Here is a 23,616-nt window from a genome sequence, read left to right as displayed (position 1 = left end):
CAGGTTTCCTAACCTGACCCCTCCTTACACCCTTCAGAAGGCAGCTGATCAATCAGACATTCCTCCACAGCATCGCGGCATCATACTGGGGACAGATGGGAATGTAGAAATTAAAAACAGCAGGCAGAGCTTCTCTGGAGTCGAATAACTGGTCTGGAAGACAAAGAGGGATGAGTTTATATAAAAACTGTGGCAAAACCCTGACTACACTGTAAAAAGAAATAATAATTTAATGAAATCAACTATAAGCCCAAAGGCTGGGCTGGAGCAGTGTTAAGCACAGTTAGAACTTTCCATTACATTTTCCTTGAACCCGTCCAAGCTTTCCGTCTTTCTTTATGCATCAATCAGTCAAGAACCTGAACATGTTTCGTTTGCAGTGATAGAAAACAGAGAAAACCGCAAACGTTCAAGTTAGAGAAGACAGACAGTTATGGGACTAATTGGCTCTGAACTAGGAATTAGTTTTTTGATTCACGTCTGGGGATTTATCTGCTTGAGGACATCCACTTAAACCTGGAGCAGCTGCTCTGACTCTCTTCATGCCACTTACACAGCTCAGGGTCATGAAGTTTGAAGTCGGTCTGTTACATTTACATTAGAAATCACATTTGATCAAGGTTGCGTTTTAATTTTCAGCATTTTCAGCACGGACACTGTCAGAAAATGACCAGAAACAAAGGAAGACACTGGTTCAGCTGCAGCGGCTGATCGCTGCCTGCAGACAACAGCTCCACTGTCTCATAGCACAGGCTAGATGTGTGACGCTGATCTGAAGGGAATCAGGGCGAGCGGTCCAGCCCTGCAGTTTGCACACATCAGTTTTGATGTCACCGTGTATTCAGGACATGCAGCTGAGCTGTCGCTCTTCATTTCGCTCTGATACTGTTCAGATGAAGCTGTGTGTGATCGGCCTTTTGAAGATCTCTAACTTAATGATTGCCATATTCTCCGGGGGATAGGCCAGGTTCACATTTACAGCCACATGCAAACACACAGCGCTGGAAAAAAAAAGGGCCGCTGCTGTTTCCTTTGGCTGCATAAGTAACAGAAATGTTTAAGGCTTGTTATTGTTATTGCTGTAACACCAGCAGGTTCCCATCACCTGACTCCACTCCTGTCATTAAATGAAGAACAGAACGGGGAGAAGAAGGGAGCATCCAGGCTAAAGCCCACGGACTAAGTCACCCCACGTAGTTAAGAACTTGTCCTCAGTAATCGCCGGTGTCTTTGTTTTATGAGTTATGTGCAGCTCACTAAAATAACTAACATCGATGCAGAGATGATGATGCACAAAATCCAGACAACAGTGTTCTTGGTTCTGAAACAGAAGCATTAGAGCTGGTAGCTGTTCTACACCGTGTTCTGCTGTTGAGTTAAGGTGCGTACAGAGAACTCAGGTCCAAGCTCTGGTTCCAGGCTGGAGACTGACGCGGAGCCACATTTAAAGCTCGGTGTGAACACAGGCTCCTGGTGGTGGTGCGAGCTTTGAACGAGGCCTTAAAGGCAGAAGGCATGAAACCGACCAACTCTTTATATCAAACCCATCTGCTTTTTTTTGGCTTCTCTCTGCCAGTCAGATCTGGACTTTGAAGAGCTAATAAAGTCCAAAAGTAACTGATAATAAAAGCCAGAGGGAGATTTAAAAAGAACTTAGTGGAACTTTTATCTCTTGAATCCTCAAAGACTCCACTGACCTTATGGATGACACTTCGTGCCAACGATGTCAGCCTGACAGCTGCCAAAATAAATAACCTCAGAGAACGCTTTAAAATGTTGTAGCTTCAGAGCTGGTGAAGAAAAACACAAGCGACCACAAGAAACAAGCAGAGTGACATGTTGGGCCTGTCTTTAACGCGTCCTGGGCCCGTGTCGCTACGTTAGCGGAGCCGGACCCGAGCTACTGATCCTGCAGCAGCTTCAGGCATCTGCTAGAACCGCTTCCTCCTGACAATACACACTTTTCTCATTTTCATTTTGGCCAGTGGCTCAAATGGAGGACGTTTATCAAACTGCATCACAGTCCATATGTTTTTATGAAGCTTCATGTACTGTATGCTACACCTGGAAACAGATGGGAGAAGGGGAGGAGGCGTATCTGGTTCGTCCCTCCCTGCAGCCCTTCGTCAGTGGCATCTGTCCTCTGACCATGAACGTCTGCAGTGATTCACTGACATATTTCATCCTCTAAAGCTCCACCGTTCACGTGTCTAGAACACAATGTTCTCCAGGGTACCGTGTAGGCTTTTTCTTTCTTGGTGGCCAAATATGTCATTTTCTCATCTCTTCCAGACATTTTTCTTCCTCTGCAGAAACTGTCAGGAATTTAACCCCATAGCTCCAACGGGTCATTTGACAGATCAGTTCTCAACACATATGCTCCACCCAGAAATCAATGCTTATCTCAAATACTTGTTTTAATTGGTTGCTGGTCATCTGCCCCCTGGTGGATTTATCCATGCTCTTCAGTCACTAGTGTTTGGCAGTCATTTCCAAAATGGCTGCTTTCATGGAATTTCCACATTTTCTTGCAGGAAATCTCTGATCAGATTCTATTAAGAATATAATTTACGTTGCTGCTGATATTTCAGCGTATAACTACTTCACACTCTTTACAGACTTACGTTGTAGTAAAATCCTTGTGGATCGAATGTGATATTTACCATTTACCACCTGCTTTAGGCCTTTTTCTAATTAGATTAAAGTGATTATTTAAAAGATTTAAACGTCATTCGTTTATCATATATTAGTGCTTTTGATGTACAATATGTTCCTAATAACCTGTAGAATATATTTGTACCAAATCAGAGAAGACAGAGACACAGACTTTAGTCTTTCTGCACAGAAAGTTTTTTTTCTTCTCCTAAATAGGTTTTGTGTGGACGTCAGGAAGATCAGCAGCTGATAAACAGCAGAATTATTAAAACAATCAACACAACAAACTAGGAGCAAATCAAACCAGAAGAAATGTTCCACAAACACTGAGCTACGTTCCTGTTGTAAAATAGTAAAGAAAGTGGTCAGTAAAGTTTAAAATGATGAATGTGTTAGGATGATTATTCCATATGTGGGGTGTTTTCTAAAGTCCTTTAATGTCCATTCAAGAGAAAGTAGTTCCTCCACTGCTGCTTCTGTGTTCTCTGCATGAAGCTCCTGCTCTGGACTGCTTTTAATATTCTTAATGTGCTCCGCTCCACAACTGTTTTAAACGGAAAATCTTGACCTCACGCTTTCTCTCGTCTGTTTTTCTGTTTTGATGCAACATGAACTCGAGCCACATTCGCCTCTCCCTCTTTTACCACCTATGTGTCCTTTTCCCTTCTTTTTTTTTCTCACCACCAGTTCCTCTTTTACTACCGCTCCCCGCCGCCCTCCCTTTCTCCTCGCCTCCCCCTCCTCTCCTGCATTATCTCACCTCCGCCTCTGTAATTGAGCCATATCTCGAGGCAATGGGAGCGACAGGCTGTTGTTTCCAGTTCCTGCTCTCTAATTATCCGCCTGAAGAACCCGATTAGGAGTCAAACAGTCGGCTAAACGACAAGCAGACACCCACACAAACACACAAGCATGCGCACGCTTTAAATCATTTATCTGCTGCTGCTGAGTGGATTTTAATGTGTCACAGATTACTGGAGATATGACAGATATGACTTGATGTGGGAGTTATTTATGCTCCATATTTGTGGATTTAATTTAAAGCCGTAAATGAATGTTTTTGTGAGGCATGAATCTCACGTCTGCTTGTGTGAATGCACCGTAACACTTTGCATCTTGAAGTATGTAAATGTTAATATGTAGATTTTAGGACGACTTACAGGCTGTTTCGTGGCCAACAACAGCCAGAGGCAGTAAAAACCTTTCATGTTCCAAAGTTGGATGAGCTCCGAACTAAGGTTTTCTTTTTACAGTATTCATCATTTTTTGCCAAATTTCACAAAGTTTTCCTTACACAGTTTGACACGACCACAGTCTTGAAAGTCGTATCATGCCAAATTTTCAAATATTATAAAAGCTACAATTTAAAAACATTATCTTAGCCACAGATGTTGAACAGAAGAACTGAACAGCTGGATTCAACTTAGTAAAGATGCAGTCCCAGCGCAGAACTTTTCCAAAAACCACACATCACAATATTCGTTGTATTTTACAGAGAACCAGATTTCATGCTAAGCTAGGCTAACCTCAGGCTGGGTTAGGGTTAGTACTGAGATCCATCCATGTTTCACTCTCACAAATACAGAAATCTCAGTTTCAGTCGAGATTAAAACTCCACCTCGCTACAATCTTTAAGTTTCCAGTAAATGAAACGCTGCCCGTTTCCGCTGTGGCTCTTTCATCCATGGTGGTGAAACACTCACTTCCTTTGCAGTTTGCGTTTCTGCATTCTGTCCTCATTTTAAAGACTTTCACAAGCTCTGATTGAGCAACAGTGGGGAAGCCCGAGCAGAGTCTTCTTTGTGGAGCTCGCCGTAGAATGTGCCTCCCAGATGTTTGGATTGTCCTCGTTAATCTCTTTATGAATCTGGTTTACCGCAGTGGCCTCTCCTTGGTTAAAATGTCAGAAACACAGCGAGACTGCTTCCCCTAAACCCGGGCGCCCAAAATAAGATAAAAAAAGACTGGATGAAAACACGAGGCCACCTTTTGCGGTTCTGTCATTTCCCCCCCGCTCAGCGTACAGGATTTAGCTCCAGATGACCTCAGAATAGACGACAACGGCAACTCCTCTGCAATTAAATCCAACACAAACATGTAGAGGAGATCATCTGCCAAACAGTTCACATCCAGGACCACGGTGACTTTTGATTCACCTCGGGATCCTCTCTCAGGATCTTTGTACTTTGCTCAACAATTTACACCTGGACAGTGGCAGGTCGAGCCAATCTTTACTGTCGGCGTTCATGACACATTCCTCTGCATCCGAAGACGCCCAGATAACTTAAAGCCACTTCATGCTGGCCCCCGTCCCACCTGATCCACTGAAGGATTTGGTTCCTCTGAACAACATAAATGGGTTGTGTTGGTTTTTCTCCCACAGTCAAAGACACGGCACTATTAAAAGTTATATGCTCAGAGGGGGAGGAGGGGTCATGTCAGCTGGTGATTCTGAGTGAGTGATGTGACTGTGAACGGTTGTTTTTCTCCTCTGGTTATAATTTAACAAAGACTCTTCACAGCTTCTTCTGGAAGTGAATTCCTTAACTTTTTAGCTTCCGTGTTTGTAAGGATGCGTTTTTTTACGATGGAACATTTAGACCAGATGAACTTGGTGGATGACGGCTGCTGGCGACGGCCTGACAGACCGTCTGTCTGCGTGCTTGTGTTGAAGAAAGGTACTGGTGGTGAACCCTGATCTGTTTGGTTTAGTTTTGTTTTGGTGTTGAGGCTGTGCATATCCGTGGGCAAAATAAAGGAATGAAATAAAATATATAATGAAATAAAATAAAGTGAGTTTATCCCTCACATGGGGCCTTTGTTCTGGTTTGGACACAGGAACCACGTCTGTTCTGGAACAAATGAACCGAGCTGAGTCATGGATCGATACGACTGCCTCCTAATGATAGAACCAAGTACCTCACGTTTTCCTTCTCATCGTACACTGATCAGCCACAACATTATGACCACTGACAGGAGGAGTAAATAACATTAGAACCATCTGGTGATAATTCAGTGCTCTGAAGGGAAACTTTCGGTCCTGGTGTTCATTGGTGTGGACCCACCCCACCCCATAGCAATGACAGCAGCCATCCCCAGCAGCATGAAGCCTGGCAAAACACTTTAGGAACAAACGTGAAGAACATCACATCAACCTGGCCTCCAGATTCACTAGATCCCAAACTGATGCAGTATCTGTGGGATGATCCTCAGAGAGCCTGATGATTATAGTTGATGTCCTGACAGACTGTACATAAGACATTTTATAGTGTGTTCTGATTTTTAAGATTCCTGGATGTGGCCACTGATGATTTTCCTGGATCAGATGAGACTATATAGTTCCCGGTTGTTCTGTGGCGTGATGCTTTTTGTATGGTATGCTTTAGAAAAGAAGGGGGTTCCTGGAATTTACGAACGGGACACCTTTCCAACCGGTCGGCACAGTGTAGCGCGCTCATATTTTAGTGCTAAGTTGGGAACATTTAGAGATAAAGGCTGGATCCAGTTAGATACTGACAACATCACTCTGTCTGCAAAAAGTTGAAAAGAATGAGGAGAATGTTCCCAAACACACCTTCACATCCACATGAAGAAGCCAACGCTGAACATGGAACATGTGCAAGAACATTACTAGTGCAGTCTTACTGAAAGGGTTTAACCTGCTATCTTTAACACTAAACAACACTTATACGTTAAGTCATGTAGTTGTGTATCTGTCAGGCCCCACTGTGGCCAATAAATGATTTAACTATTTATTTTATATAACTATTTATAACAACGACATGTTTAACGGTGTCTAGGCCTGTTGACCTGGACAATGATTTATTCATTTTTCCGTCTGTCAGTGGCAGGACGATGTCCATACGTACGTTTCCTTCAGATGAAGACGTGTGAAGGACAGAAGAGACTTCAGGTTGCATAACGATGGGGGAAAGCAAAGACACGGGTGAGCGGCAGGTCGTGATTAATGACTTGCGAGCTGTGAAGGTGTCCTGCTGCAGAGCCAGCCTCCCCTCTGTATCCTCCTCCTCCTCCTCCTCCTCCTCCTCCCTCCATCTGGAAACCACAGCTGCCTCTAAGGATAGTATAGCTCCACAGCCTGAGCCGGGCTTTAGTTCAGCACCACACCCGTGTGGCAACTGTTTCTACCATTTTCACCTGACATGGACATGTGATGCAAACCTGAGCTGAAGCAGCTGTTTTTTCCTCAGGTGTCTGACTGAAGCAGACCTCGGTGCATTCGTTTCACGCCTGGAAGAAGGAGGCAGCTGTGAGGATTTTTTTTTTTTTACGTGGAGACTGAGGCGCTGGTTTGTTTTTGGTTTTGATTTCTCACCTGGATGCTGAGGAGGCTCGCATGATGGACTTCACTTACCTCTGGCTCCTCACCACAACTCTGATGTTGATCCAGCAGCATCAAGGTAAACGCATCTTTAACATCTTTCTAAGTGGCTGCAGCTGGTGTCAGAGCAACATAAACCCGTCTTGTCCTGGACAGGTGATGGCAAGATAGAGCTGGGACGTTACTTAATACCGACATTGTAATTTAACATGTTTCTGAAAGAGACATTTCTTGAAAAGTTGCAAATACAAGTAAAAGCAAATATAAAGGTTTATACTTTAAGTCCAGTCAGCTGGTTAAAAATAGAAAAGATCCGTTTCTCTATTTATTTTCAAATCACTTTTCTCCTGCCTGTTTTGTTCCTACGCATCGTTGCTCATTCTCAATTATTCATTACATTTTCCTGCATGTTATTGCAAAACTGCTGGAGATGATTCACATCAGTGATTTCAAACAGTTTTGTAACAAAATGAAGTTTTAACAAAAGAACAAACGGTTATACATTCAGGAATGCAGCACTCTGTATCACACAGGGTTTGAGGTATTACACCACATGGAGAATCTGGAATGCATTTACTTGATGTCAGTGCCAGAGGTTTTACCTGCAGATTCCGGTGCTACAGTACGAACCCACAGGATCACGGAGGAATCTGTTGTTTGAGTGGCTCTGGTGGCATCTCAGATCAAATCTTTTTGTCTCACGACAGTATGCCAGAGACAGTGTCACTGTACGGAGAGTGGCAGCTCTTCTCCATTCACACTCTCCTGTGTGATCCAGAGCCACACCATGAAGCCTCCGGCCATCACTCTGCAGCGCGTGGTGGTTGTGTGGTAAAAGCCGTTTTTATTAAAAATGAATCCTTTCTCAAGAGACGGACACGTTACTGTGGTTCTGATGAAAACAGGTGTGATGTACGCTTTGGCTGCAGCTACCAGGTTGTTACTGCAGACTGTAATACACTCATGATTGCACAGACTCATTTTACCTCTTACCCAAAGGCAATTATAATAATTAGTTTGCACTTCTGTCACCTGCATATATAGTTCCTCCCGTAGATCATGTTTTGTGAAAGTCCGTCCCCATTCTGTGAAACCGTCCTACGTGGTGAAACACCTTCACTGTCCATTCCACAGTTCCAGCGTTTCATCCAGATCAGCAGTGGATGTGACTGAGCTCTGACGTACTGACACACTCTACTGATTCCACGGCATGAACTCGTTCCTGCCTTGTCCTGGGGATCTGAGTGGTGGTAGGACAGCTGCCCTGTTGAATGTTGGAGATGTGACCAGGTGATAAAAGACCTCCTGACCTGTCAGCTGACGATGCTTTAGTGCTGCCTATTCCAACAGAATACTCTCGTAGGGCGCCTGGTCTCAAGGCCCAGGGCGTGTTGTCTGCCATGTTGTTAATTCAGGTGTAACAGAGTAGATGGAGGAGCAGGAGCTTCCTCTCTAGCTTCTCTCTCAAGCTCACTGCTGCTGTTCAGTAGGACACTGAACGTTTTCTTCGTTTTCAGTCTGCAGTAGCGCAACTCGAGTAATTGTGTTTCTGGTTCAGGAATCACTGTTAATATCTGACTTTGGGTTAGGAAGGAAATGGTTTTTACCTTTTAAGGTAGCGCAAAGTCTTCTTAGTTCCTGAACCACCATAGATCAGTATGACTGCCCAGTTCAATTCATTTACAGATATTTCAGTTTCAAAACTATTTTACTAAGTTGTGACAGAAATATTCACCAAACTGATGCCATTCGTTCTAAAGACTTGTGATGTCGCCACAACATTTTCCCTCTAGGTTCTCATCTTCCATGTGTCTTTGCTTTTTCCAGCTCTTCACTTTTTAAACCTAATCGGTTTCTTTCCTGACAGTGTCTCAGAGTCAGACTCGAATCTTTGTGAGTTTTGGTGTGAGAAGCCAGTCTTATGTGACCACAGCAACATTTCTAATGAGGGTTTGCAGGAAGTGGACTATAGCTCTAAATATATCTGAGGATTTGGATGCATATTTAAAATCAAGATCTACTTGTTTCAGAAAATAGACTTAAACCCAGAGCCACTGACTGCGTATTAGCTTTCAAACCGTCTCAGACTGCACCCTGTGGTTCATGAAACACAGTGAACTGATGGCCTGTCCAATCATGTATCTATAAGTTCCAACAATTTCTGCCAGGAAAATAACCATAACCATGTCCCTCTGAGGATGAACCTGTATAAACGATTATCCACCAAGTCTCAGTTAGCAGTCTTTAGCAAGGTCAAATGCTAAGCTAAACATTAATTAAGTTGCATGCAGATGTTAGCAGCTAATGTGGCTATAAAATAGGAAAATTATAAGTTTTTTTTTCTTTAATATGTTTTATGTTGTTCATATATATATATATTCTATAATTCTTGCTACAAATGTCACAGCATCAGGTCTTCTATGGGGACAGCTGGAAATCAGCTGGAATGCAGCAAAAACACAAAACTGAAAAGATGTATTGATTAAAGTTCTGCATGCGTTGCCTTTACATTGAGGGAATGTTGATGTTGTTCCTGCATAAAGAAGAAGTCGGTCATAAAAAGTGAAAGCTGAGCGCGCTGCCGGGGAAATGTTGCCATTTAAGTTGACCTCATCACTATAGAATAGAGCTTGTGGTTTACGGTTTACGGTTTACGGTTTACGGAGGCCTGCCCAGCCCTAAATCTACTCATTTCCTTGTGTTCAACTCAGTGAGATGCCGTGAGATACAGTGTGAGGATTTTTCCGCTCCCCACTTAAATTAAATAAATATTTTTAGGGCAGAGTTTGTGTTAGCAGAGGGACCTCTGAGAAATCTTTATGTGCCCCTCTGTCAACATGTTGACCCTCTCTCTGTGGCTTAACCTCGCTCTCCTTTTTCCACCCACCGTCTGTACGTTTCTCAACTTCTCTCCATCTACTCTCATACTATCATTCTCCCTTTGGTCTTGGTCTGTACTGAGTGTTTGCAGGGGCCTTATTGGGGATCAATGCAGTAAACAGCCATATACTGTACAATCACAAAACTACACCTGGGCCTTGAAATAAACCCCGAAGCCTCTGTAAGTACAGGCACGATCGACTGAACAAGCAGAAATTGAAATACACCCTTAACCAATTTTTATTTATTTTTTTTTAAATGTAAATGCAGTTTAATTTACCCACAATGTTGCTGAGGTGAAAATGCACCGATGTTCCTTTAGTCAGAAGATTTAATGAGTCAATGAACAACCTCATGGGCGCCTTAAAGGTCTGAATCCTGTCAGCTACTGAGCTGCATATAGGAACACATTAGATAAAGATCTGATCAGAATGTGGTAACACTCCAGCTGGACTTCATTACGGGGGAAAAAACTATCTCCATCAATTTGATAGATCCTTCAACCACTATGAGTCATTCAGCTGGAAACTAAGTGTTGTCACATAGAGCTGATGGTTCTGCTCAAAACCCTCCAACACAAAGACAAAATGTGCACAAAACCTCCCAGAACATTAGATGAGTAAACTACTGTAACTGGTTACTCCAGTGTATCTTATCATGGAGCCAGTGCAGCTGAAGCACTGAAATCACCCAACAACAGGAACCACAGCCGCTCATATCCGGATGCTACGAAGCCATTTCACGTCACGTCATGCAGTCTGCTCGGAGGAAGAAGGAGCTTCATGCTCTTTACAAAGCAACACAAGCAGCACACACACAAACTGCTGCATTGACAACTAATCTGAAACTAACTGCATATTTCACATGTCATGGTAACACATTTTTAGCTTTTCACAATTAATGTCATGGTATTAAATTACAGGAAGGATCGTTAGGGTTAGCGCGAATGACAGGACTACACAATGCTAACGGTACTCAACATGATCTGGTGTGTTACTCACAAAGCATGTCATTAAATGATAGCATGTTGTTAGCATGGCATTAGATGATAGCATGTTTAACTAAATGAAATGTGTTCTATAAAAAGATGAACAATAGACGTATTGTTGTGTTACATCTCAAAACATATATTTTTTTCAGTAGCTCTGGAAAGAGAATGAAATATTCAGTTGTAAATATTGGTGCTAAGCTGCTGCCGCTCACTGGGCCGTGGCTTAGCTCCGTCCTGGGACAAGCAGATTCCTGGTCTCTGTCCCTAGGCTTAAACTTCTTGTTTTTGCATTGCACTCCTCTCTCTCTGGAGGTCAGGAAGGCTTCTCATGTTACAGCTGCTGGTTAACAGGCCTCAGCGGGTCACCAGTCAGTTAATAGAGGTGAGGGTGTTTCTTACTGCCAGTCCAGGGGATTCAAACAGCCTCCAGTTTGGCTTCAAAAGCAAATCAGGAGTTTATATTGGACACCATGTTGGCCTCAGCACTTACTATTACCTCCCAAGAAACCACCAAGAGTAGAAAAACACAATGCACATGGAATGCCTTAGTGTGTTCACATCCGTGATTATGTTTTCACTTCTTACACAACATCGCTGCGTTCCTTCCTTCCATATGTATTATATATGCACGCCAATAAAGATGAAGAAAACAATTAAATGTCACTGGCGTCTACCTGCAGAGTATCTGCTTCCAATCCAAACAGCTGGCTCCTGGATTAGCAGCTTATCTGCCAGTATATTATCAAATATTGTCAAACCCCGTGGAGCCAACCAGACTGTCTCATAACAGGGCAAGAAATTAAACTTTCCCTTGGCAGCCTCCAAACAAGCTAGAAGCCTCTTGGCATTTCTTCGTGTTTTTTTGTTTTGTTTTTCAGAACCACACAAACAAACCAACACTGACAGTGGCATGCATACTCGCACAATTACAAATAGTATGAGCGCACATTGGCCTGGACACACAACTCTCCTCTTTCAGAGAAGACAGCGAACACTTAAAGATAATACGGTGAAGGAGGTGCAGGAAGAGACGAGGGCCTGATGCAAAGGAAAAAGTTCTATGTTTACATCCATAAAGTACAATTCACTGCCGTTAGCTAGGAAACTCTGATGTCACATCTACTCCCAATAATGGAGGGGTTGGTGGGTTGGGGGGTTAGGGGATGGAGGGGGGGTCAGCACTTAAAATGTATTTAAAACTCCTGTGTAGATTTATGTCGAGATCTTTTGTTTTCTTTTTGCTCATAGTGAGCATGGTGTAGCTTAATGTCGTTATTGTATGTGGTCTCACTCCGTCTGGCTTCCATTAACCATTAAGTTCAGGGTTCACACTGTTTGGTTTTTTTATTTTATTGACGTTGCTTGAAACTGATCCCAGAGCGACGGCAGCTGTTGGCGCTTCGGCCGCGCTGACATGGAAACACTAACGGATCTGAATGATGGATTCAAACCGATACCACGACTGTTGTTCAAGCTGCTGCAACGTCCAGTCCCATGATGACACCGTCAGTCTGGTCACTGCTGTTTAATGAAGCTGCACAGAGACCAGAGGACTCCAGCCTGGCGCGTCCACAACCAGCTCTTAGTGTTGTGTTTGAATATCAACCTTCCCACCTGCTTGTCCAACCTAACTCCATAAGCCACTCTCACCAGGTCCATGGCAAATGGACTAAAACCTGCCGTGTTTTCTTCAGCATCAGAACAAAATACCTTCGGTTCAGTAAAGTTTGCCTTGGCACTGCAGAACGTAGCTGCCCAAAACGTTTGGGAGGTTGTGTCCTTTTTGTGTATTCATGCTACAAGACAAACTCCAGATAAAAAGGCAGCGCACCGTCTTCTGAAGCCTTTAATCCAAACTATATTAAATCAGGAGTTGTAAATATATATTAAATATACATTAAACATTGATCATTCGCACCATGTACTTTATGTCTTTAAACAAAGACCTTTTTCCGATATTCCTTCTCCATTCAGGGCAATGTTGGTCAGGCCTGGAGCCAGGGTGAGACGGGTTCTTGTCATGTCGAGCCTACGGGGAGGTCAGGAAGTCAGGGTGAAGCTTGTCATTATCAGTATTAGATTAGAGGTTCATTCTGGGAATGTTTCTATCTGAAATATGTTGGACATCTCAAACCAATATCTACACCACAGCTCCTTCATCAAACACAAACAGTCAGTGTACGCTGGCACATTTTATCTGAGTTTTGCTTAGTGTCTGTGTTTAGGAAAGAGCATCATGTGAACTGGGTTCCGGCGTCCTCCGTGTCACAATGACAGTAAAGCCAAAAGAGCACGGACCAACTTAAATCTGCTTAAAAGCAACATGTCACATGACTTCAGCTTCACTCCAAATAGTAAAACAGATTTTTGAGTTGACTGAACCAATTAAAGGTGTCTATCGTATCCTGCCAACCAACTCCAACACTGTTTGCCTGCAGGTGGTGGGTCCACCATGTTGCTTCTTTGCTGATCCCAGAGACCAGATACCATGAACAAGCTCCTCCTCCAGGCCGGCCTGCAGGAGTGGGCTGTGCTTCTCATAGTTCAGGTCATGTAGTGTGACTTTGAGGTCACGCCGGTCTGAGGCTATGGTTCCCTCCCTTCCAAACATCTCACACTCATCAGAACGGCTTTTTTCTCACTGTTGAGAGATGGGGTCATGAGGTCAGACATCTGGAGGGAATGAAAGTGTTGATCATCTGAAATGGGAATACCTCAGGATCAATCAGGAAGACCGGGAAAATGTTGTTAGGAGGGAGGCCATTACCCACGTGGAGCAGCGTCAGAAAACAACACTGGATGTTGGTGACAGAGCCTTTAAATGAAGCTGGAGAGTCTGCAGGTTGTGGTTGGACTCCTGTATTGTTGCTCAGCCTCAAGCATTTTGGACCAAGGGCAGCTTTCTATGTAAACTTCATGTGAATAATTACCTGACATATATGATTCTCTGGGAGATGACAGCACACGGGGCAGAGCTGCTCCGTTTATGGCGAGGAGAGGTGTTATTCTGCTGCTTTAGACGCCCGAACATTCCCCAGTGTGCACTGAGAGCGACATCAAAGGCTGTCTGTAGGCTCTGTCTGCTTTATGAGCGCAGTGTGGGCATGGCTTTTTGTTTTTTTAATATGTACATGTGTGCATGTAGACACGGGCCTGGCTACATGCACGAGAGCTACACTATAGCATATCTGCTCATGCTGTGGTTGTTGTTCAGTAGGAAGAAGCAGCTGTGGTGCCAGCCAAAAAAACTAAGGGGAAAACAAAGGGAAAAGGTTCAGTCAGTCTTACAGGAATCACGTTACGTCATATGGCCCAAGATGTGAGTGGATAAATAGTTGGTCATGTTGGGCTGTTGATTGATCTTCACTGAACAAGGGCTGAAACATTTTTGTGATACAGTAAAGGGAAAGCTGTCAGTGTGGTATCTCAACAACAGATATATAACCATGAACCTTTTCATCCTGCTGCAGGTCAGGGTTTTACCACGGCTACAGCTACCGCCCTGTTACAGACGCTTAGCGTAGCATAATGGCCAAATAATAACTGAGTAAGCTTTATGTGTAATGTGTCCGCCATCTTTTTAACTCTTGGTTTCAAAGAAAAACAACATATAAACATCTAAAAACCTCACTAATATGGAATCAGTTAATACATACAGTATTTTAAGATGGTTTTAATCAGTTTAATTCAATGACTAAGATAATGATAATAAGTGTCCAGTGACTGGAATGTCAACAACTGAGGTACATGAATACCTAAAGTATATATAACATGATCTATAAAGTATGACATAATGTTAGGTTGTTTCAATAAACCACACATTCATACTGAAATATCAGTAAAAACACAAATTCTTTATGCAACCTCTAAAAAAGAGAGAGGGCCATGAAAGTATATTAAAAAAAAAACTTCCAGTTTGTCATAGTGGTTTTCGTTCTTCTTGTTTGTCTTCTGGAAGCTACCACTAACCTTTCTGGCATGCGATGAGGGTTCCCTCATGCGTCTCCTCTAAATAGCTTGGCTGCTGTGTGGAGACTATTTTAAACCAAATGAAAATTTGATTAATTGTCAACATCTGGTAGATTACCCGAACATCTCTGAGCAGACCTGGATGTCAGACGATCCAGTCAGAAACAATTCCCATGAATTCACTGAACTAATCATGTATCTGCTGCTTGCTTTCTAGTCTCTACGTTCACTGTGAAGAGTCCCACAGCGAAGGAAGGCCCCCAGGCGCAGCTCGCCCATGAGGCCCACCTGCGTGAGAAACGCTGCTCCTGCGAGAACCAGAAAGACAAGGAGTGTATTTTTTTCTGTCACATTGGCATCGTCTGGGTCAACACTCCGAGGTGAGTCTGCAAGACTGAGCATGTTTGCGCAGTTCCACATTTTACCGCGGTTTAATGTGATAACAAAGCAAAACAAAGAAAAGATGTAATCAATAATCTGCCTGAAGGGTGGAACACGCATAGCATTCCCCAGCGGCCGGGAGGTTTCTGAGGGAGGGTGGGAGGAAGGTAGGAAGGGAGGCGGGTGCTCGTGCCCAAAACTAAGATAAACTTCCACTGTTTGGAAAGTCTGAAGATTTTTTTTTATCGCTAGTCTATACTATCTTTAGTTTCTAGAGTATATAACTCTGAGATTTATTCAGATTGTAAAATCTTTCTTATGGTTGGAACAACACTTAAACATTAAATATAACTATTCTAAAGTTTTACTGTCGGTGATCGTTGGTCCCTCTTTCTTTAGCTTCAAACTGAAGGAGTCAGTTCTCGTGCATTTGAAAGATCAGCGCCTGAAGGAACACCTAAGGAACAACTGAATGGAGCATTCCTGTTGATTTCTTTGAATCTTGGTGTGAAGGGTTATGTTGAAGTCCTTTCTCAGCACATGATGGATTCATACAAAGCTGTTCAACCCTTTTGGTTGAGCATAAATTGTGTGTCTGCATTGGGACTGAGATGTAAAACTTATTTATGGCCACCAAGAGCACTGAACAGTTCCTGTAAATGCACAAACTCTAAGTTTACCTCAAATAATGACATTATAGCTGCCTAGTGGATCAGATGTAGAGGTCTGGTGGTAATCTGTCCTAAGTGCTGGAATAAGTCCGTTCTCTCTGAGCATGTTTGATCCACGTGGCCTGAACATCAGGGTGAGGAAACAGAAACAGAGCGACAGAAACATGGAGGTAGAACAACAAAGATGGACCAAAGCTGGAATCCATGAGGACGATGGAGACGATGGCGACATCTTGGTCATCTTCTGAGACATTTGGGACTGGACACTAACATCTAACATGGAGGAGACAACCCTCATCACAGTCTAGAGCAGTAGAAACCTGTGCAGGTGATGGACTGAAGGTAGATTTTAATCATAACGTATATGAGTGTAGAAGCCTCAATATTATTAACTCTCTGAGCTCTAATATGACCTGAGTGTAAATATAAATGTTAAATTCGACAGCTTCGTTAAAGGAAACAAACAATCTGACTGTGAAGCTGTAGTAAACTCCATGTTTATGATGCCTTGCCTCAAACAGGAACCAGGCACGAGGCTCTCTTCACTATTGGTAGCACTTAACTTCATTTTAGTTCAGTGTGCACAAGCAATGAGTGAGCAGTTAGATGTGGTGCAGCTAATAAGAAAGCGCACCTTTCCTAACGAAGGGTAATTTCTGCCATGTTTCCTCTCGCTGTTCTAAATGGGCCCATCTTAACCCTTTAACACCAACCCACCAATCATTATGGGCAGACCCTGGAAAGCCCGCAAACGGTCGAGTCCTCACACAATTCTGCTCACATCTCTGTTACTTCACTTCAAATAGTTTTCTGGAAATGATTCATGATGAGTGGTGAAAACTAAAGAATTAAAAGGTAAAAGTAGCAAATTAGCAGCCTTATGTGAATCATGTGGGTTCGAGTAAATCTAAGTATCTAGATCTTTTTTTAACGGCATGCCAATGAGACACATTCGAAATTAATTAAGTTTGGGAACAGAAAAAGAGGTGTCACCAAAATAGCTCCCAGAGATTATCTAAAAACGGCTGCAGCAGTGGTCTCAGACTGTTAGTTGGGTCTAAACATAGCCCTGCGGTGAGCTGCAATCTTCCTGCCTTCACCATAAAGATGCTTTAACCATCATCTAAAGCTCTGGAGAACCCTTTTCTTCTTCCTCCTAAAAATCCAATTTAGCCTTAAATAATTAGACACAACCCGTCCCCTACTAACGAGCGCTCACCTATCAAGGCCTGGTGAGCTCTGTGGCGGCTCCTTCGTTCCCATCTGCACTCACTCTGGTTCTTTTAGACCCAGAAACACAAATGGATGGAGATTTAGCAACTGCATATATGCAGTATATACACGGTATAGCCGATCAGCCACAACATTAAAACCACTGCCAGGAGAACTAAATAACTTTGACCATCTTGTACTTTTACACTACTTTTGGACTTTTGTCCACCTCTTTACCAATGTTGAATCACCTAGTGTTAGGAGGATTAGGAGGGTTAGGGTTTAGGGTTTAGGAGGGTTAGGAGGGTCAGGGTTTAGAGTTAGGGTTTAGAGTGTTGTGATTTTGAAACATTTGAGATGAGCCTTCAGGAGGACAATAGATGTTCGGGATGATGTGTTTTAAAGTCAAAAAACTAAGATTTTCCAAACTAATCTGCATGAAACACATTGGTGACTTTACAGAGGGTTAGTCCATCTTTTAAAGCAGGACATGTTCAAATGCATGCTTTATGAAAATATTGAAAAATATCTTTAACTTCAAACTGAAACACAAGTTAGTGTAGTTTTCAGGGAGCAGGAGGCTCACAAGTCCAACTTTCCGTCCGTATCCTTTAAGACCTACTATTGATTTATAATGATTAAATATAATTGAACTGAATTGTCCCCTGGGGACAAAGGTTTTTCTGAATCTGAGTTTAACCGCACAGTAGCAGCCACACTGAGAAACAATGAACATTTTCTGGCAGTGAAATCATAGGATCAAGTGTTCTGCTCGTGACTGAAAGGCGACTTTGAGCTTCAGTGAGCCGAGCGGACGAGTCCAGCTGGTATTTTGTGTAGCGGGGCCATAACTCTCCCAGCTATGGTTCAATACTTCAGGTCACTGTGTTTATTTAATTAGATTTAAGAGAAGAGCTCACTAACCCTGTGACACATCTGTTAAAAAATGGAAGTGAGGCCAGTGGACTTGTAAAAACAACACGGGGGTCAACAGGCAGCGAAGGGAGGGAAAAGAATGAGCAGACAAAAAAGTTGATGAAGGAGTGTGGAGAGCGGAGGAAGGTCCAGGAATGAAAGGGTCATATTTTATTACCAGCCTCACAGAGAAACGAAGCCCAGATGTTTGAGCATTTCATCGCGCAAACAGAAACAGATACGAAGCCTTTCAGATGACTGCGTGATGTTCCACACTGAAACCTGAATTCTGCCCTAACGCTGACGCAGACGATGCATTTCACCAACAACAAGCCTTTGTTTTTAGCTGAGGCTGAGTCCTTGTTTTGCTGTAAAGCCGATGGCATCTGCAGGCTGCTCCCGCTGTGGTCTAGTTAACTGAGCCAGTAATGTGGCGGCGGTGGAATCTCCCTCCAACCTGCAGCCGGCTGAAGGCCACACTGGCACCACCAACCAGCAGCAGTCACACAGCTTCATGCATAAAGTGTGTCTGGAACTGGAGAATAAATGGCCTCGTTTGTTCTCAGGTTTGTTTCTGTTGTGGCGGTTGTAGTTTTGAAGTTTGTCGGATGAGTTCCTGAGTCAATGTCAGACTGTGTGCGATGTTTCAACAAACACCTTGACTGGCTCACAACACAGGGATCGAACACGAGCAGCTTTAAACTGTAATTCATTGTGATTAAATAAGTTAGACGCTCACAAACACTGAAAGAAACAAGATGGATCAGTCAAATGAACCAAACAAAGAAGAAGCCAGCGCACAAAGTCTTTCCCTCCAAACAAACCAAACTGAGCCCTAATCAGAAACAAGAAAAGAAAAGACAGAGACTACGAAACCCATCAAACAGGATAAAGAAATAAAACAACGCTACATAAATGTTAGATAACTTAAATGCTAGCTCCTGCTGCTCTGGCTGGGAGGAGACGATGTCAGACAAAGAGCCAAGGTTCCTCCTCCTATTTATTGGAACCTTATGAATACACCAGATCAGCTCCACCTGAGGGAGAGGACATTTAGGGACTATATTACTACATTACAACTATGGACAGCAGCAGGCAGTAAACAGAAGACATGGACATGGACTAATTGGACAGACCACAGACTCCAGACAATAAAAGTGGACGTAGCATCTTCGTTTTCTCCTATTGCCGAAATTGAAGTTGAGCTAGGCTAGGCTAGGTTAGGCTAGGCTAGGCTATCTAGAGGGGAACCGTCCTGAGAGTTTGGCCCATCCTTCCTCTAGACTCACTGGTGATTGGTTGATTCTGCGCTCCACCAGTTACAAAGACGTGTTGGATTATAAGCTGAATATATTTTATTATTTTAAAGCTCCATTATGGACTCAGACATTGTTTACATTCATCATATATTAACTCAAATATTTGTGGCCTCTGCTGTAGTGCTTTAGTTTGGCCCAGGTCCCGTCCACTAACATGATCTATACTGCAGCCAGCCACCAGGGGGAGCTACACATGCTTCAGCTTCACTTTTAGATGAGATGTCATGGCGTCCACTCGTCCTACAGACTATGGGACAGAAACACCTGTACACACTTTGGCTGGCGTGGTCCCACTGGGAAGATTCAGTTCAGTTCAGTTTTATTTACATGGCGCTAATAACAATTCATATCGTCTCAAGACACTTCAGAAAACCCAGAGCCTGGAACCCCAGAGTGACAGTGGGAGGAACAACTCCCGTTTAGGGCTCAGATGGGGGAAACATCTGCTTGAGGCCGGCTGGGCAGAAACAGGACAAGGAGGAGGAATGAAATTAAAGAATACATTCACACATCCGAATAAATGCAGCACGCAAATGTGCTCATGCAACAAATTCATGGGTAGAGAAAGAGTAAAACTGAGGGGAGCGGTGTTTAGTGCATCATGGGAAGTCAGTCATCAGCCTGGACCAATAGCAGCATAACTAAGGTCCAGCCCTGGAGCCTGGAGCCTGAAGCCTGACCTCCGTGTCTCTGCCTCTTAAACCAAGAGAGACCCCAACACTTCGTCATCAGAGTCTCCACAGAAACATCTGCAGTAACACAGTATTCATCCTGCACGTAAAACACATGCATCACACATGAAAACGTTGACGGCTGAAAGGGCTGACACTTTTCATTAGTGTCGCTCTGATTATTCAGATCATCCATATGGACTCGATTCGGGCAGGAATTCTTCCTCTGTGAACGATGCACCACGTCACTTTTTCTGCAGTAAACACGACTTGTTCCTCACGCAGACGCCATGTTTGTTACTGCTGTGGTCGTGGAAATGCTCTGATTACCTTTAACTAGTCTCCTGAAGGTCAGAGACTGACCACGTCCACCAGTAAAGCCCCGTCCGTCCCCCAGTCTGTGCATAAAGATGGCCGACGTGTCACCACTTCCTCCCACCAGTGGCGTCATTTACAAGCAGAGCCTGTGCAGTGGTTTCTAAGAGAGCGGCTGCTCCACTGACTCATATACCGACCAACATGTAATCACACGGACGATGAGCTGAGCAGCAGTCGCAGCAGGCGTCACTGTTTTGCGTCCTTGTGTCCTGTGTCGTGTTTGGTGTGGACATTTATCTGTGACTCTGTCTTCCAGCCACGTGGTGCCGTACGGATTCGGTTCGGTGCGACTGAGGAGGGAGATCAGCCGCTGCCTCTGCACCGACCCAGAGGACAGGAAGTGTCAGAGCTTCTGCTCCGTCCAGACGCAACAGTAAGGACACGAACAACATCCCCTTTATTCATCACCACCATCAACTATCACCATCAGGACTGAGATTTATCGAAGAACAATGGTCAGAAGATGGTCAGAAATTTATGCACTTCAACTTTTATGTGTAGATACTGGTTTCAAACACAGCTGTTTCAAACACAGGATAGCTGTGGTTCCGTCCTTTTTTTCCATTTAGATTCACAGTGGAAAGAATATAACTACGACAGCAAATTCATACAAAATTTCAGGAACTCATAAAATTTATGAAAGAAAAAAATGGAAAATGTACAGACACAAAATGCTCTTACATTTCCACCTGTGGTGTGATCTGTCTGCTGCTGAATCTCTGCACATTTCTCCATTGTGATATAAATAAAGGTTTATCTTACATCTTGAAATTCATTTTAGAAAATGATTGCAGTCACTGAGTAATGTGCACTATGGACATGTTAGCTGGAAAACAGGAAGGAGTCTAAGCATCGACTGTATAAACTATGGACAAACCCATCGTGACCTGACTCGCTGGGTTCTGAACCTCGAAAATGAAGCCCGGAGTGGGCGGAGCCTGCGGTCGCCATGTTGGTTGAGCTTTACTCCGCCCACATGTGGATACTCCATATGTGTGTAATATGAACGTGTGGGGTTGTGTTGAGACCGTCCACCAACCCTCCGCTACCAGTTAGCTCAGAGCAGGGACGCCCTTAAGTATGTAGAATTTTAAACCTTAATAAGAAATAAACTAATGCGTTACAAGAACGTTCAGAGTTGTCATGAATACAGATATAAAGTACTGAGACTAAAACTATTTTTCATACCAGGCTGTAAACATGTTTATTGATGCTGTGAGGTTGGGCTCTTTAACATGGGGCTCTATGGGGATTTGCTCCCTTTTAGAGCCTCTAGTGGCCACTTGATGAACTGCAGCGTTATTTTCTCACTTGATCTGTTTAACTGCTGTCACTGACTCTAGTACTATAATGACCTTACACTCTGTTAAAGCTAATAAACCTTATTGGGACCGCCCTACGATGGATTCATTCAGGTTCCTAGAGTCCACAATCTCACAGAAGAAGGTCCAGCAGAGGTTTACTTCTTGCTTCTGCTCAGGAAGTTCAACCTGCTCCAGGAGCTGCTGATCATCTTCTACTCTGTAATAATCCAGTCTGTCCTGACTGCATCCATCACGGTCTGGTGTGGATCAGCCACCAGACAGGACAGGGACAGACTGCAGAGGACAATCAGGTCTGCAGAGAGGATTACTGGTCCTGACCTTCCCTCCATCCAGGACCTGCACCGGTCCAGGGTCACGATCCATTCAGACTCCTCCCCTCAGGCTGGCGTCACTGAGCACTGTTCAAATTCTCTGTATATATCTGTTATCTATTATCATTTTATTCTGAAAGTCTAGTTTATGTTTTTTTCCATTTTTTTTTTATTTTTACGCTAATTTAACTGCTTCATCTTGTACCACTGAGCAAAGTGACAGAGTCAAAGTCCTTGTATGTTCACTCACTGGCCAATGAAGACGACTCTGATTCCATCCGTTTCCATCACACACACATATTTTCTCTTTCTCTTGTTGAATCAGCCCTCGAGGGACAAACAAAGTATTTTGGATTGAACTTGTTTTTTCCTTCCTCAGAGGTGAAAACAAGAGGAAGCCAGAGAGGCAGCTGAAGAGACACCAAGGTGCATTGTGGGAAAAAAGGAGCAGACACGTACTCAGACATCAGACCTGAGAGAGAGGAGGCACCACAGCAGCAGCAGAAGTCCTTTAATGTATCAGACATAAGTAATAATGGACCCTTTTGGCCGCCTGGCGGCAGTTTGTACGGTGTGTGTTTATGTAAATGTCTCCGTGGTGAAGTGTTAGTGACAGGAGAGCCGACCACTGACAAACGTGTCTCTGTAACATTTGGCTGAAGCGACGTGAAGAGTTGAAGGAGCTGAAGAGCTGAAGAGTTGAAGAATTGAAGGAGCCGTTGTGTTTCTGGATGATCTCAGCTGAGCCGTCACGTTGGGGGATAGAAGACACCTCCGACCAGGCTGCTACCAGACGTTAGACAGGCCCTCAGCTGAAAACCTCACATCACCAACCCCCCCACCAGCTCCACACAAAAAGCAAAACACTTTGAGCATCTCCAAACGAACTTTGAAAATGTTTGAAGGTAAAATTGAGTTTTAGAGTCTGAGGCGAAAGCAACAAACACAATAAAATAATTGATCTCTCCATTTCCATTGGTTGTTATGTGGGTGAGAGGATGCCCCCCCCCCCCCCCCCCCCCCCAAGTTATTCTAAAATGTATTTTATTAAATAGAGCAAATAAAGTCTCAGAACAAACCGAAGCTTTATCTTAAAGTTTTTATAGAATTGACTTTTTCGTAATATTGCAGATTTTTTGGGAAAATTCTTCAAACAAAATTCTCTCTTGAAAATACTTTGACTTTGACCTAAAGGTTCAGATTTAGTTTAGTTGAGACTGTGACGGGTAGAATATGACGTTTATTTCCATATGCACCGATCAGCCTCAACATTAAAACCAGCAACCAGTGAAGTGACATGTTTGTAATATTTTATTTATGTGGACGTTTCTCTGGAACCTGTCACCACCCGGACACAGTGTAGCTCCTTACATCCTGGTACCACGTGTTCACCAGGTAACAGAGGTCAGAGGTCAGCATGGACACCTTTCTATCAGAACCAGCATCAGCTTCTTCAGAACCACATGGATCAGACTCAGTGATCCCTGGTCCACGGCCCTGGCTCTGGTTCTTGTCCTCCTTGGACCAGGAACACAGAGAAGCTCTGACCAGGCCTCATCACAGTTTGTTTTCCTGCTTCCAACATCAGCTGTGATG

General features: G+C 43.6%; 1 protein-coding gene across 1 annotated transcript; it reads left to right on the top strand.

Moving 5' to 3' along the window:
• Positions 1-6,499: 6,499 nt before the first annotated feature.
• Positions 6,500-23,024, top strand: si:ch211-202p1.5 (uncharacterized protein LOC103909337 homolog). Its single transcript, XM_047573551.1, has 5 exons — positions 6,500-6,601; positions 6,867-7,076; positions 15,055-15,217; positions 20,641-20,757; positions 22,400-23,024. Exons 2-5 carry the CDS (start codon positions 7,013-7,015, stop codon positions 22,494-22,496), a joined length of 441 nt encoding a protein of 146 aa, XP_047429507.1. The 5' UTR covers positions 6,500-6,601; positions 6,867-7,012; the 3' UTR covers positions 22,497-23,024.
• The last annotated feature ends 592 nt before the right edge of the window (positions 23,025-23,616 follow it).

The sequence above is a fragment of the Mugil cephalus genome, chromosome 21 (assembly GCF_022458985.1).
Source record: "Mugil cephalus isolate CIBA_MC_2020 chromosome 21, CIBA_Mcephalus_1.1, whole genome shotgun sequence".
NCBI classification, from domain to species: Eukaryota; Metazoa; Chordata; class Actinopteri; order Mugiliformes; family Mugilidae; genus Mugil; species Mugil cephalus.
This window is presented reverse-complemented; position numbering and strand designations above follow the sequence as displayed.

Coding starts and splice junctions, on each gene's coding strand:
- si:ch211-202p1.5 (XM_047573551.1), top strand. CDS start 7,013: ATGATGGACTTCACTTACCTCTGGCTCCTCACCACAACTCTGATGTTG. Junction 7,077..15,054: donor GTTGATCCAGCAGCATCAAG/GTAAACGCATCT, acceptor CTTGCTTTCTAG/TCTCTACGTTCACTGTGAAG. Junction 20,758..22,399: donor TGCTCCGTCCAGACGCAACA/GTAAGGACACGA, acceptor TTCCTTCCTCAG/AGGTGAAAACAAGAGGAAGC.